This window comes from Argopecten irradians, chromosome 5 (assembly GCF_041381155.1).
Source record: "Argopecten irradians isolate NY chromosome 5, Ai_NY, whole genome shotgun sequence".
Classification (NCBI taxonomy): domain Eukaryota; kingdom Metazoa; phylum Mollusca; class Bivalvia; order Pectinida; family Pectinidae; genus Argopecten; species Argopecten irradians.
In genome coordinates, this window is record NC_091138.1 from 26,086,464 (window position 1) to 26,098,674 (window position 12,211).

At 34.0% G+C, this 12,211-nt stretch overlaps 1 protein-coding gene across 2 annotated transcripts; it reads right to left on the reverse strand.

Annotated features, from left to right (window-relative positions):
* Positions 1 to 3,111: 3,111 nt before the first annotated feature.
* LOC138323355 (meiosis-specific with OB domain-containing protein-like) lies at positions 3,112 to 12,207 on the reverse strand. Of its 2 annotated transcripts, XM_069267933.1 has the most exons (13): positions 11,822 to 12,204; positions 9,917 to 9,974; positions 9,310 to 9,441; positions 9,081 to 9,156; positions 8,032 to 8,224; positions 7,442 to 7,542; positions 6,819 to 6,871; positions 6,528 to 6,623; positions 5,682 to 5,771; positions 4,926 to 5,082; positions 4,364 to 4,577; positions 4,055 to 4,141; positions 3,112 to 3,777 (listed from the first exon to the last, which is right to left on the reverse strand). In XM_069267933.1, exons 1-13 carry the CDS (start codon positions 11,963 to 11,965, stop codon positions 3,694 to 3,696), a joined length of 1,485 nt encoding a protein of 494 aa, XP_069124034.1. In that variant the 5' UTR covers positions 11,966 to 12,204; the 3' UTR covers positions 3,112 to 3,693. The 2 variants fall into 2 exon arrangements, with proteins under 2 accessions (XP_069124034.1, XP_069124035.1); XM_069267934.1 differs by lacking the exon at positions 4,055 to 4,141 and having other exon boundaries at positions 11,822 to 12,207.
* Between the last annotated feature and the right edge of the window lie 4 nt (positions 12,208 to 12,211).

Sequence of the window (12,211 nt, forward strand, 5' to 3'; positions counted from 1 at the left end):
TCTCTTATGTATTATGTTATCTTTTCAGAAAGTGAAGGGTGTGGTCTGAAAGTGTTGGCCAATAAAAAGTGCAGCCAATTAAATGACATATGTTACAAACTTAATCTTGCCTCTGTAGAGAGAAATTCAAGGGGCCAATAAGGTCACAATGTATGTACCTCAATGGCAATAGGCTGCCACAGGAGCAAATCTTTGGGTTGAATGGACCTATAATTGAAGATGCTTCACAGCCTACGAATGGTATTTTTTATCTATTCAAAAGTTCAAAACAGGAGCAGATGAATTAGTATTTTTCTTCAGTTACAAATTTCTAACTACACTATCACCATCATTGAAAAGTTCAATGTAAAAGTACTAAAAGGCCCACCACCTTTCCGAAACGGCTTTTAAATTTTTGGAATGGGAATGTATACGGTGATCGATAATTTCGTAGAGTCGCAATAGTTATTAACTTACAGTTATGACTACACTCATCATCTTCTAAAAAAAAAGTAATTAAAACCAATAAAATGCTAATTTTTATAACGCGGGTCGTCTGTTTCCCGCCGTTGTCCCAAATACCGCGTGGTGGTTGAAAATCCGCTGTTGTCATATATTACACGGGAAATCTTGCATATGTTTGGTGTTATTACTTTATCTTAGGTCGTCGTTTTGTATGCTCCACCGCCGACAGAGAATAAATGATATTAATCATTTGAACAACAGTTGGTGTTTAATCGTGTATATATATGCATAATTAACACAAAAAATAATATGAAATAATTTATTTCGCCTTTGGCGCATGCGCCATCAGTATTTCATTCCATATAGAATATAGTGTCATGGAATTTTTTCGGGATGCAATTAATTATTTTTCATATTTTTAACTTGAAGTAAAATTAGAAGCTCAAACTTTTCAATGGTGGTAATGGTGTAAAGTAAGTAACTTTTGTAACTGAAGAAAATACTAAATCGTCTGCTCCTGTTTTTTATAGTGAAAAAATGCAATTTGTTAGCGGTGGAGCATCTTTTTTAAACTGCAATGTATGTATAGGCGAAACATCGAAAACTGGAATAGTAAAGATAATGAAATGTTCGAGGGCCGAGAACTATTCATTGTCTTGACTTACAGTTTTCGGTGTTTCTCATACTTAAAACATTGTATCGAATGTTACTGGACTCTCCACTATTAGACACTAGTCTTGGTATTGTTTAACTATTCCACAGTTCCAGGTAAACTCTTACTACCTATTTAAACCTTAAGTTCTATTCAAGAATCATTTCATTACCTCACTCGGAGAACAAGAATCACGATTTGCATGATTTTTTTGAAAGATCCATGCACAGGTACTATATGGTACTCACACTTAAATATTTACTCTTTACATTTACTTTAGTTTTACTTTTCAACATGGAGGACCATAAATATGTAGCTCTGTATGCAGTAGTGGAGATTTTTGTATATAAATTTGAAGTAATTGGCCAAAAATCTTTTCCCATGCAGCACAGTCCTTAGAGGGAGTTAATCAACATTTAGAAAAACAGCAAAATATTCCCCAATATTTTGTATCATAATACTACCGGTACATATACACACAAAAAAATGTGGCAAAAGAGAAGGTTTTTTCCAAGTATTCTTTGGGAATCATTACCTTCATGAAAGGCGATGGGACATAAATTTGTTTGATAAATGCCATTTTATGGAATATGAAATGATTTGGATACACGAAATATGGAAAAATCATGTCAAGCATATGTAATTTCATTTTGGCAGACAATTCAGCTGTTGTCTCATGTTTTGGGAGCCAGCAGTATATTCATGTTCATATCGTGTCTCTTTGTAACAGTTGAATAGCGTATCGTGCTTAGTCACTGTAGCATGCTGTAGACAACGAACAGCACACATCACAACGGGTATATCAGGCTTCCCACTCCATGTATGCTTCAGCGCAAAGCAGAAGCAGAAACCAGAGCCTATCTCACAGAGGCGAGCGTTCAATCAAAAGACCCACAATAGACTAGTATATATCTATATATTAGTCTATAGTGGATCTTTAACTTATCAGCGTGCTAAATACCTATGGTGCAACTCATTACCAGAAGTGATGCGGTGTCAAGAGAGACGTTAGGAAAAAGAAAGTCAGCTAGGTTAAAGAGAAAAGGTAAAAGTGGGGATCGCAGGTGAACTGATAACATTTGTGCTCAGTAACATGCGGTAAATCTGTCTATAATAACCGGCATCGTTATCTAGCTCATGCAAACGGACTGCGAAGGTAAGTAAAGATATTCTGTGTTGTTCTCAAGAAATAATGTGGTAGAATATATTAATGGCAAATATAGAGGAGAAAAAAAAAAAACACAAATAAATATTCTCTGTGTCAAACTTTCAGAGAATTATCCATTTCCCGAAAAATTCCTTTCATTCGGTGTTACTTGTACTAGGCAATCATTATATGTATACTTCGACTAATTATAACGTGAACTCATCATTAGTTAGGGCGAGCGAATCGACTGCCAAATTCATGAATACTTTTTATCCTATTTCGACTTTGAAATAACTGTTCTACAATCCTGTTTTTGAGTGCATTTAATCTCCTTGAGAAGAAAATAATGAATAACTGTGTACACTATATCGCAAGTAACCTCAAAGAGATCATATTGATAGCGACCATAATGTACCCACTTATATCTCGCGAACAAGCCCTTTTGGTCAAAGTGAACACCGCAAATGGGATGCAGGGATTTAATTGAAATGATTTGTTGTACAACTTGTTGGTAAGAAATCCCTGTTGGGTGCACAGTATGAGATTTTAATAAATGTATATTATTAAGGTCCATTTAAAATTAAATTTATTGAAATTATTTCCCGAATTCTGGTCTTTTCGTTCCGTCCACTCATATTTTCGTTTGTATTTTAGATCTCGTTCGTATCAGATTTATCTGTAACCCTGCCATCCCTTAAAGCTACATGACGATTCTCGGACAAAACAGCCGAAAGCATACTTTGAATATCAATTTTTCATAATCATTTGAGATGAATGTCATGGGCAATGCTGATGCATGGTTACGTTTGCTTTTATCTGTTCCTCACGTACATTTGTATTTCTTGAAAAATCACGAGGAAACTACTGGTAAGCATAACGATGCACATTTACTTCAGGTTCTTTCGACAATTATCAGTAAGTTTGTTTTTCTTTGTAAAATGTCTAAAACAAATCATTTGGTTAAAAGGTTCCTTGCCAGTTTTTCTACATATCCTGACATCGGAACCTGGTATTCCATGGATGATGGCGATTGATCGGAGCAATAAATTGGTTCAATAGATAGAACCATAACGCCGCTGATATCCGTGTCCTCGTGAACTTGTTACAATTCATTTTCCTTCGGTGTTTCCAAGCTATTCATGATCCTTTTCTGTTCGTTTCTCCTTTATGGTTATTGAATGAATGAAATTTCTCAAATCCATTGGTATGACAATCCAAGATGTTATGATATGTATATGGATAAATGTTGACCAAATACAACATGTAGAATAACTACTTTCACAAGTTACTGTAAATCAGTTGGTGGAATGTTGCCATGCTTTGCTTTATAGCTGCTTTTTCGGGCATTCTTTTCACATCAAAGAAAACTATTATTGATTGCGACATACAGAAAAAAAACCATATCATCACAAACTTGTGTGCTATTGACTCAGAGTCACTGCTGTAGAGTCTATTGTAAATCTTTAGTACCAACTGGCTGGCAAGATAAAGCTCTCAGGAATACTTTGCCCGATTCTCCAACAGACCGACTCATCTGAAAGTGAAAGGTTTGTTCTGTTAGCAATTTCATGACACAGGTAAAATTCATCAATTACTATTTAAGAAAAGGTGATAACTTTAGTATTAATAGAGAATAATGCAACAAAAATGAAAAACGATAAGAGCATTAGTGAAAATAATTGTTTTTGTTGATTTTGTAATATCATTGGTGAAACAGAAGAACAGTGTCGCAGAAATTGACAGATTTCTATTATTATTTATTAAATCAAAGTACATGTATATTTCGTTTTGGAATACATCAAAACTCTTACTTTGAAATGTATTTTGCGTCTCTCTAATAGATGACTCCATTTTACTTCTGTTTTTCTTTGAGACGAAATTTGTGCATATTCTTCAGCCTGCAATTACAATGTTCAAAAGGGTTATAATCAAAAAGTTTCTTTAGTATTAAATTATCTATCAACTTTAGAAAAAGTTGTATAGGTATCTATATTCATTGGAAAGAATTTGCATAGAATTTTGAATAGGGAATATGAAAGGTGAAAAATTTAATGGTTTAACTTACGAGGGAAGGTCAAAGTAATACAGCTATAGAAATTGAATTAGGTCAAGCTTAATACCTTAATGCCAATCATTCCATGTGCAACCTCGCCATCTAGATGACAGTAGTCGATGGTCCCTGTATGATCGGACCAGGATACTGACACTGAATACTCTACTGAAGGTTGTGTGTTGTCTACAGTTGATGAGAATGCGTTCAGTATACCATTACTACAGGTCGAGTTGTTACAGAAGAATCCAGTATTTTCTGTCACTGTTTGTCTGCATTTTTCACTGGAATTTAAAACATAATAAATACCATAACAACAACTATGGAGTAACAGGGGCTACCGTCACTGTCGTATGACGTTATAACGACAGTGATAGCAGCCCCTGTAATATCCATGAAGGTAAACACCAGTGTATATTCACATTCATAATGTCTTGTTATCGACAGATTAGTGTGTTCGAGATCATGACTAGCTTTTATAGTAATTGTTTATTTATCTACAACCATGGAGTCGCGGGAAAAGTGCAATTAATGTTGTCTTTATTTTTCAATATGCTGGCTTAGTTTTGTTAAATATCATATCGATACCATACAAGTAAGATTCTTAGAAAATATTAATTAGTCGATATTACCATCTGTATCTGAGAACTCGGTTGGTATCCCCGTCAACATCAAATTGTGACAGACAAACATATAGTACTCCGTAAACTGTGGGTTTCCATTGGTCAGCTCTGTCATTCTTCATATTAATGAGCTGAGACACTGTGTAGACATCCGTGATATTCTCCACTGCAAAATAAGTATTCATGGTTATAATGATTGTTTGGAGAGATTGTGACACTCTTTACTCTGGACCAATTTCGACAGATTTGCGTTTCTACAGCCATCAGACTGAAACTTGCGAAAATGTCAGTCTGGTAATAGAATCAGAGTAAAATTTGGACCAAAAATATTTCTACATTTGTGATTAAGAATGGTCAAACTTATTGTGAGGTGATGTTAGATAACAAACAATTAACCTCTTCTTTTACTATGACAGGAAACGAATGACCTGAATACATACGTTAAACCTTAAGACCTATTCAAGATTCATTTCATATTGTTACGATTAATGCAATGTCAAGATTTAAATGGGCCTCTCTACGTCATTTTAAGGCGCAATGCAATGTTCGCGGAGAAACGAATGATGGATTCGAATTATCTATCAAGAGGTGGATTGCAATGCAACAGCATGTAGTATATACCATCTGTTATCATTGATTTGTCTAAAGAAACAAAATTGGCTACTATATAAATTAACGAGCAATATTCTAAGAAAAATCTTTTCTGTGGAAACCAATCTTCCTTATCAAAAATCAATATTAAGTTTTATTGATAAATTTCGATACATGGCGGATCCGATTGTCCTGATGTTCCGTCTTCTACGTCAAAGGTTTGAGAGTGGGCAAACTGGTACAAACTGTGGGCCTCCAGTGTATCTAAAGTAAGAACATATGTTTGTCAATAATTGTTAACTTCCAATGTGTCTTAAATAAGAACATATGTTTACCAATAACTGTTAGTGTCCAGCGTGTCTTAAGTAAGAACATATTTTTGTCAATAACTGTTAGCTTCCAGTGTGTCTTAAGTAAGAAATTGTCGTCAATAACTGTTAGCGTCCAGTGTGTCTTAAGTAAAACATATTTTTGTCAATAACTATTAGCCTCCAGTGTGTCTTAATTAAGAAAATATGTCTGTCAATAACTGTTAGCCTCCAGTGTGTCTTAATGTGTCCATCGATCATATGTAAGATCATATGTTTGTCGATAACTGTTAGCTTCCAGTGTGTCTTAAGTAAGAACATATGTCGAGTAATATACACGTGGCAATGAAAGCTCATCCAAAACATTTGTTTATTCTTTCATTAAATTTATATCATTTTTATGCTGAGAAAATGAAATATGCACCTTCAATAGGTGTGACTTCATATACAGGTACGTCAATTCTCAGAGTTAACCGATACTACAATTCTCAGAGTTAACCGATACTACATTTTGTACTTGGATGTAATTGGTACTAAACCTTTTTAGCAATCGCTCCAAAACTACCAAACCAAACATTAATGCAGTAAATTACACTGCAAAGACAAAATTTCTTAAAGAGAATATTACAGATATTCGCTTAGGTAACATATTTCAAATTATTTAGCAGATTGGAACCTCTATAGATACAATAAAGATTTTGATTAGAATTACCTGGATTGACGGTAAATATTGTCTTCGAGTCGGCAGTAGATACCATGGTCGATCGGAAGTCATCATATGATACTCGAACATCAGCGATGAACAGCACTGTAAATAACGGTAAACAATAATCAAATGCTTTTAATATACACATCTTAAATATTCTTTACAATAATGATATTGTTTTATCTTCTCATTATACACAATGCAAATGATTAATGTTAGGTCATAATATATTTTGATACTTTTACTGAAATGTGATATTGTATGTAACAATATGAAATATACAAAGACCGTTATTACCTGTATCTAGTGGAGCCCAACTTTGGGCAATGTCGATCATATCCGAATCCCATCTGGAAAGAAGTTTATTTCTATGACATGAGAGTTTCCTTTTCACAAATACGTATACGTATACTTTATAATCGTTAAGTTTATCTTCAATTTCATTGGCAACATCAGTAAAGCTTGTTGTTCAAACAGCATTCTAATTAATTAAGAAGCATAAAGACAAAGAAACACATATACGAATAAAGAAAGTGTACATGTGACCTCTGAATTTGATCATACACAAAATATAGCAATATTAATCAGAATGTAAGATGATAAGGAGCTAAGGCTACATATGCTCCAGCAGAAACTCAAACAAAGGGAATAAGATCAAGGCGGGTAATATGAAATTAATATTTCATTTAAGATGTTAAGAATATTTATCTACTATTGGAACACTTTGAATGATTTCTAGTTTCATATTTATGGGGAGATCTAGGTATGCATGGCTACATCTCCAAGCAACCATATGGTAGTCCGGGTGACGGGAATTGTCACTAGATCGAAATGCGCTTTGTCAAGAGCACGGTATATACATTTTTAATATTTAATTTTATTTCTGGATTATGTTTTCAATATGTATTGTTAAAATTTACAAAATGAGTGCAAAAGAGGGACATGTTTCATCCATCAGTTTCAGTTCGCATCTCCTTGTCTTCTTTCCTGTTTTGGTAATGATGTCCTTTGCTGGTCCGATCTAGAATTGAAGGAAGATTATTGAATAAGTATCGATGATATCCATAGATAAAAATTGATTCAGTCCGGATAGCTATCATTTCAAAACTATGCATAAATTATCAACACGTGCATGCAGTACCCCATCGTGATTTTGTGACAGTGATTAAGGTGTTTGCTAGAAAGGTTTTGCCAGCAATTCTCTGCATTTACAACTGTATATTCTATAATAAGAACTTTGGTTTTGACAGAAAATCAGGTTTTAAAACGAAAGCATATCGGAACTCATTGCACTTTAGATAATTGAAGAGAGAGTTTGATAAAGTTTTCAGTTGGTTTTGAATAAGATATCAAATGCATATCCCTACGGTATATTATGGCAGCATTTTATTTAGATTTAATTCTGGACTGCAACAATGTTGCCATAGAATATAATAAGGTTGTGGTGTCCGTCTAAGTTTCGTTGTATATAATATCCAATCATGTAAGATATAAGTGTATTTAAAATAACCTTTTTGACGACTGTGAGGAGGTTGATGTGTTCTCCGCTTAGATTTTGGCCATGTGCGATAACATCCTCCAGAATGTAATAGTCGTTATTGGCCTTGATTGGTACATTTTGAAGTCCACGAAAAACATCAGACTCCGGTCCCATATAATGATCTATATTTGAATGGTTTTCACTAAACGTTATGTTGAACGACCTATAATAAATAAAAATACGAGAACTATTGGCATATAAGTCAGAATCAATTTTATAAAACTGGCGCAAAACAGTGTCCATAAAACTTGTTTTCAACAAAATAATTTCCTACACGTATTTCAATAGGTTTGATAATTTCTTCTGTATAGCATTATTGGCATTTTTGTAATACAATGTAGCATTTTCTATATATCTTATCTATATTTCATTTCATATCTATTTAACCTTATTAATCAATGACGATAATGATAAAAAATTGAAAAACAAAGTACAAGTGTACATTATTTAATGACATAATGTATAAGACTCCTTCATATGTGGATATGAAGGATAGGGATATTCTACCCGAGGGTCGCAAAATGTAGTAAAACCCGAGGCTTGCCGAGGGTTTTGCAACATTTTGTGATCCCGAGGGTAGAATATCCCTATCCTTCATATTCACTTATGAAAGTATTTTTCTTCCATACCTCGACGTTTTATTGTAATTTTATAACTATAATATCCCGCCATTCTGAAATAAATTCGAAGAAATCCACGACTGGAAGTCAATTTTCCATACATGAAAAATTACGTGATATTTTTCACACAAATTCCGTTGTTTGCATCTTTTATAGTAAAATGTTAAAATTTTACCGAGAAAATAGAGATTTTGTTGATGCCGTGACCTCAAGAGGCTTTATTGCGTGGGTAGCCCTGGACCAGCCATTATTACACGTGTACATTTTGTAGGTATGAAAGAATACAGTCTATTGACTCTGTTAAAGATTTTTTTTAATTTTCTTTTGTATTTGTGTATTTTAGGCGACAAATACCTAACTTTCAAACATGCTACATTTTCACTTTACACCATAACTTACATAGGTGTTGAAGGTTTGAACTTGTCGTCATAGCCGTCATACGACTTGGGCTGAACCTGCACATTGGTGAGTTGGACTGAATAGAGAAAGTATTAAAGTATGAGTCTGTAAAAACGATTCCAAATACCACGAATGGTATTTGTTATATCAGTAAAACGTTTTTCTCAACGCAATTAGTAAATGAACTTCAAAATAAGTAAGTCCTAATTACAAGAGTTATGTAACTTACCAATATCTGAAATGGAAAACTTTGTTGCTATGTCTTTGATTCCATTTTCTGTCCCCCAGCACGTGACATTTACAAAACACGATGGTGAATCTCTGAGGACAAAACTCATCAAGTACCTCTCGGTGCCTGGGTCTTCAGAAAGGGAAATAATATCAGTATTATAAAGTATTACTTAAAGAATAAATATTTATGTAAAACATAATCTTAAATATTAGCATGCACAGAAGGGCTGTGAATGTCCGATAACGTACTAGTACTAGTTTTTTTTTTTTATTTTTTTTTTTATTTTTTAAACATTTTAAAATCTATCTTTCTCGTCTTTTTCTTTCCTTATACATGCATGTATATATTTATCTATTTATTTATCGTGCAATACATTTTTTCTGATTTTAGAAAAGGGTTACATGCTATAAAGTTTCTATTGTAGTTCACTTTTGAATTAACAAATGTAGAAGTTTCATTTCAAAATATAGAAACCATATGTTATCAAGAATTTAAAGGAAATTAAATTTGCATTGTGAAATGTTGTGTATTATAAATCTAGACAAACTATCAATATTTTAGAATGTCAATACAGGAATACGACCAAGCTCGAGTGTATGCTAACTTTTCTTGCTTTGTATGCATTTCGGGGTATCCTTCGTCAAAATCATCCCCGCAACCGTCTGAAAAACAGAACAACCTACAATATATCAGATCCATATAATAATTTCGCACGCTGGTCAGTCACATTCTGTTAGATCAGGTTGATAAGACTCAACATATGGGTGCATTCAGAGTAGATGATAAAAATATTCAGAGTAGATGATAAAAATAATCAACCAACAAAATTATCATCGGCAACTTTTTTTGCAGATGGTCTAAAGCTCTGTCAGGTTGATAAGTTCGGCTAGCTAAGTTGGTAATTGTCATAAAACTTTAAAGGGGAAAACTACAATGTTGAAATGTATCTATTGATTAAAAACATTGGAACCATTGTTACTTCTCTGACCGCACACTGGATAATCTCTTTATTACGCTGTAGTTCTCTGTCACTCAGCTGACGGAGCATGCTTCTTTGGCTCAGTCGGTAGAGCCGTGGTTTTTCAAACCGGAAATCCGGGTTCGATTCCTGGTCAAGGCACTCAACAGGAAAGATAATATGTGTATTTTCTCTGTTATTCAATGACATTATGTGTAGTCTATGGTGGGTTTTTGACTCACTAGCGTGCTATACCATAAAATACACATCAACGCATCAAAAAGAGTCATGGGGTTTTAAACGATCTCTTAATGATTCTAGAAATTCAAATCATTTGAAAAATCTTATTTGCGAGACCGAGCAACTGTTTTAGCGGAAAAAATATCACCTTCTGACGTGATATCTTTTCCGCTACAACAGTAGTAGTGCGAGATGCATATTTGGCAAATACAAGATAAGACGTTTGAAAAAAAAAGACATGTGTTCTAAGTGGAAAATTATAGTAATAATTATTGAGCAAAGTGGTAAGTCACATTTGATCTATCATAGTTGCTATCCTAATTTAACTCCTTCGGTAGTAGTCCGCTAAACCTGCCTATATTATTAGGTTTTTTTTTAATGCCTAATATATATTAGGAAGGCAAAAACAAGTAATACAGTAGTAATAAAAAAAAGACTAATAAAATAGGCAAGTTAAGCGGACTACGTCATAAGTTCAGAGTAGATCCATTGATAAAAAATCATTTTTACCACTGGTATACCAATGGTGCCAATGTCAACCAAAATAACCATTACCGGCGACAACTGTTTTTCGGATGATCTGCCTGTCGATATTGGTAAGTTCGCAAATTCACTATATAGTTGCGAAGTTGGCAATTATCATAAAAGGGGAAAACCACATTGTTGAAATGCATCTGCTGATTCAAAACCACCCCTGCTACCGGTATTGTACTAGCAGTTGTCGGTTTGCCATTTTTGTTTCTCAATACCACACCATTGGTTTACTGCTGGTCCCATTGACAAATATGTCATCATTGGTATGGAAAATCCGTTAAAATAGCCATCCAATGGTGTAAATGATAATTCTACAAATGGTAACTGATGATTGGTACCATTGTTACTTTTCTGACCGACAACACGGACTAATCTCATTCTCAATACTACATAATACATATTAGTCTATAGTGGGTATTTGACTTACCAGCCTGCTAAATATACACCTGGCTACGATTGATATATTTTTGTATACACATCATAAGATATATCATATAGAAAGCAAATTAATTTTGATTATAAAGAAGTTTTCGATTTTTAACAAGATCCCTCAAGAATGATTCTAGAAATTATATTTAAAATCTGACAATGTGAGACCTACATTGTATCTACAGTTGTAGCGGAAAAGATACGTATATCACTTTCTGACTGACTTCCAGAAGGGGTTATATTTTCCGCTACAATAATAACTATGGGAGACACATTGTTGAAAAAATACATTTTAAATGGAAAAGTACGTTAATTATTATGTTAATCTTAGTAAATCTACAGGCGTACAGGATTTGTTACTCCAGGATGTAAATCCTCTAGTTTTGTCACAGTCGAATTCGTAAAGTTGTCACTTCTAGGATATTTTGCTCTGCGGTCTGGAACGTTTTGAGATATTCCATCAAAATCAGAAAATCTTCCAGTCCATGCCATCACTCTAAACTGTCGTCTGCTTTCCGGATCCGATGTGTAGCAGACGACGCAAATGGTTTCGTTAAAAATTCCGTATTCTTGTACTCCACGCGTGAGTTTTGGTGTTGCTTCTTAGTGTCTTCTCCTTATTAAGTGGTGGTATTCGTCAGGTTTATAAAATTAAGACACAATACAGCAATGCACTGACGGATACTTTCTCTTTGACAGGTTATTGTTGATGTTTATAAATCCGCACGTGTTCATTGT

What these genes read in the sequence shown, in the direction of transcription:
- LOC138323355 (XM_069267933.1), bottom strand. Translation starts at nt 11,965, where the DNA reads ATGGCATGGACTGGAAGATTTTCTGATTTTGATGGAATATCTCAAAAC. An exon ending in CCCTCTTTTGCACTCATTTT is followed by an intron (nt 6,872 to 7,441) that starts GTAAATTTTAAC and finishes ACTTCTTTCCAG; the next exon opens with ATGGGATTCGGATATGATCG. An exon ending in ATGGAATGATTGGCATTAAG is followed by an intron (nt 4,142 to 4,363) that starts GTATTAAGCTTG and finishes TTGTAATTGCAG; the next exon opens with GCTGAAGAATATGCACAAAT.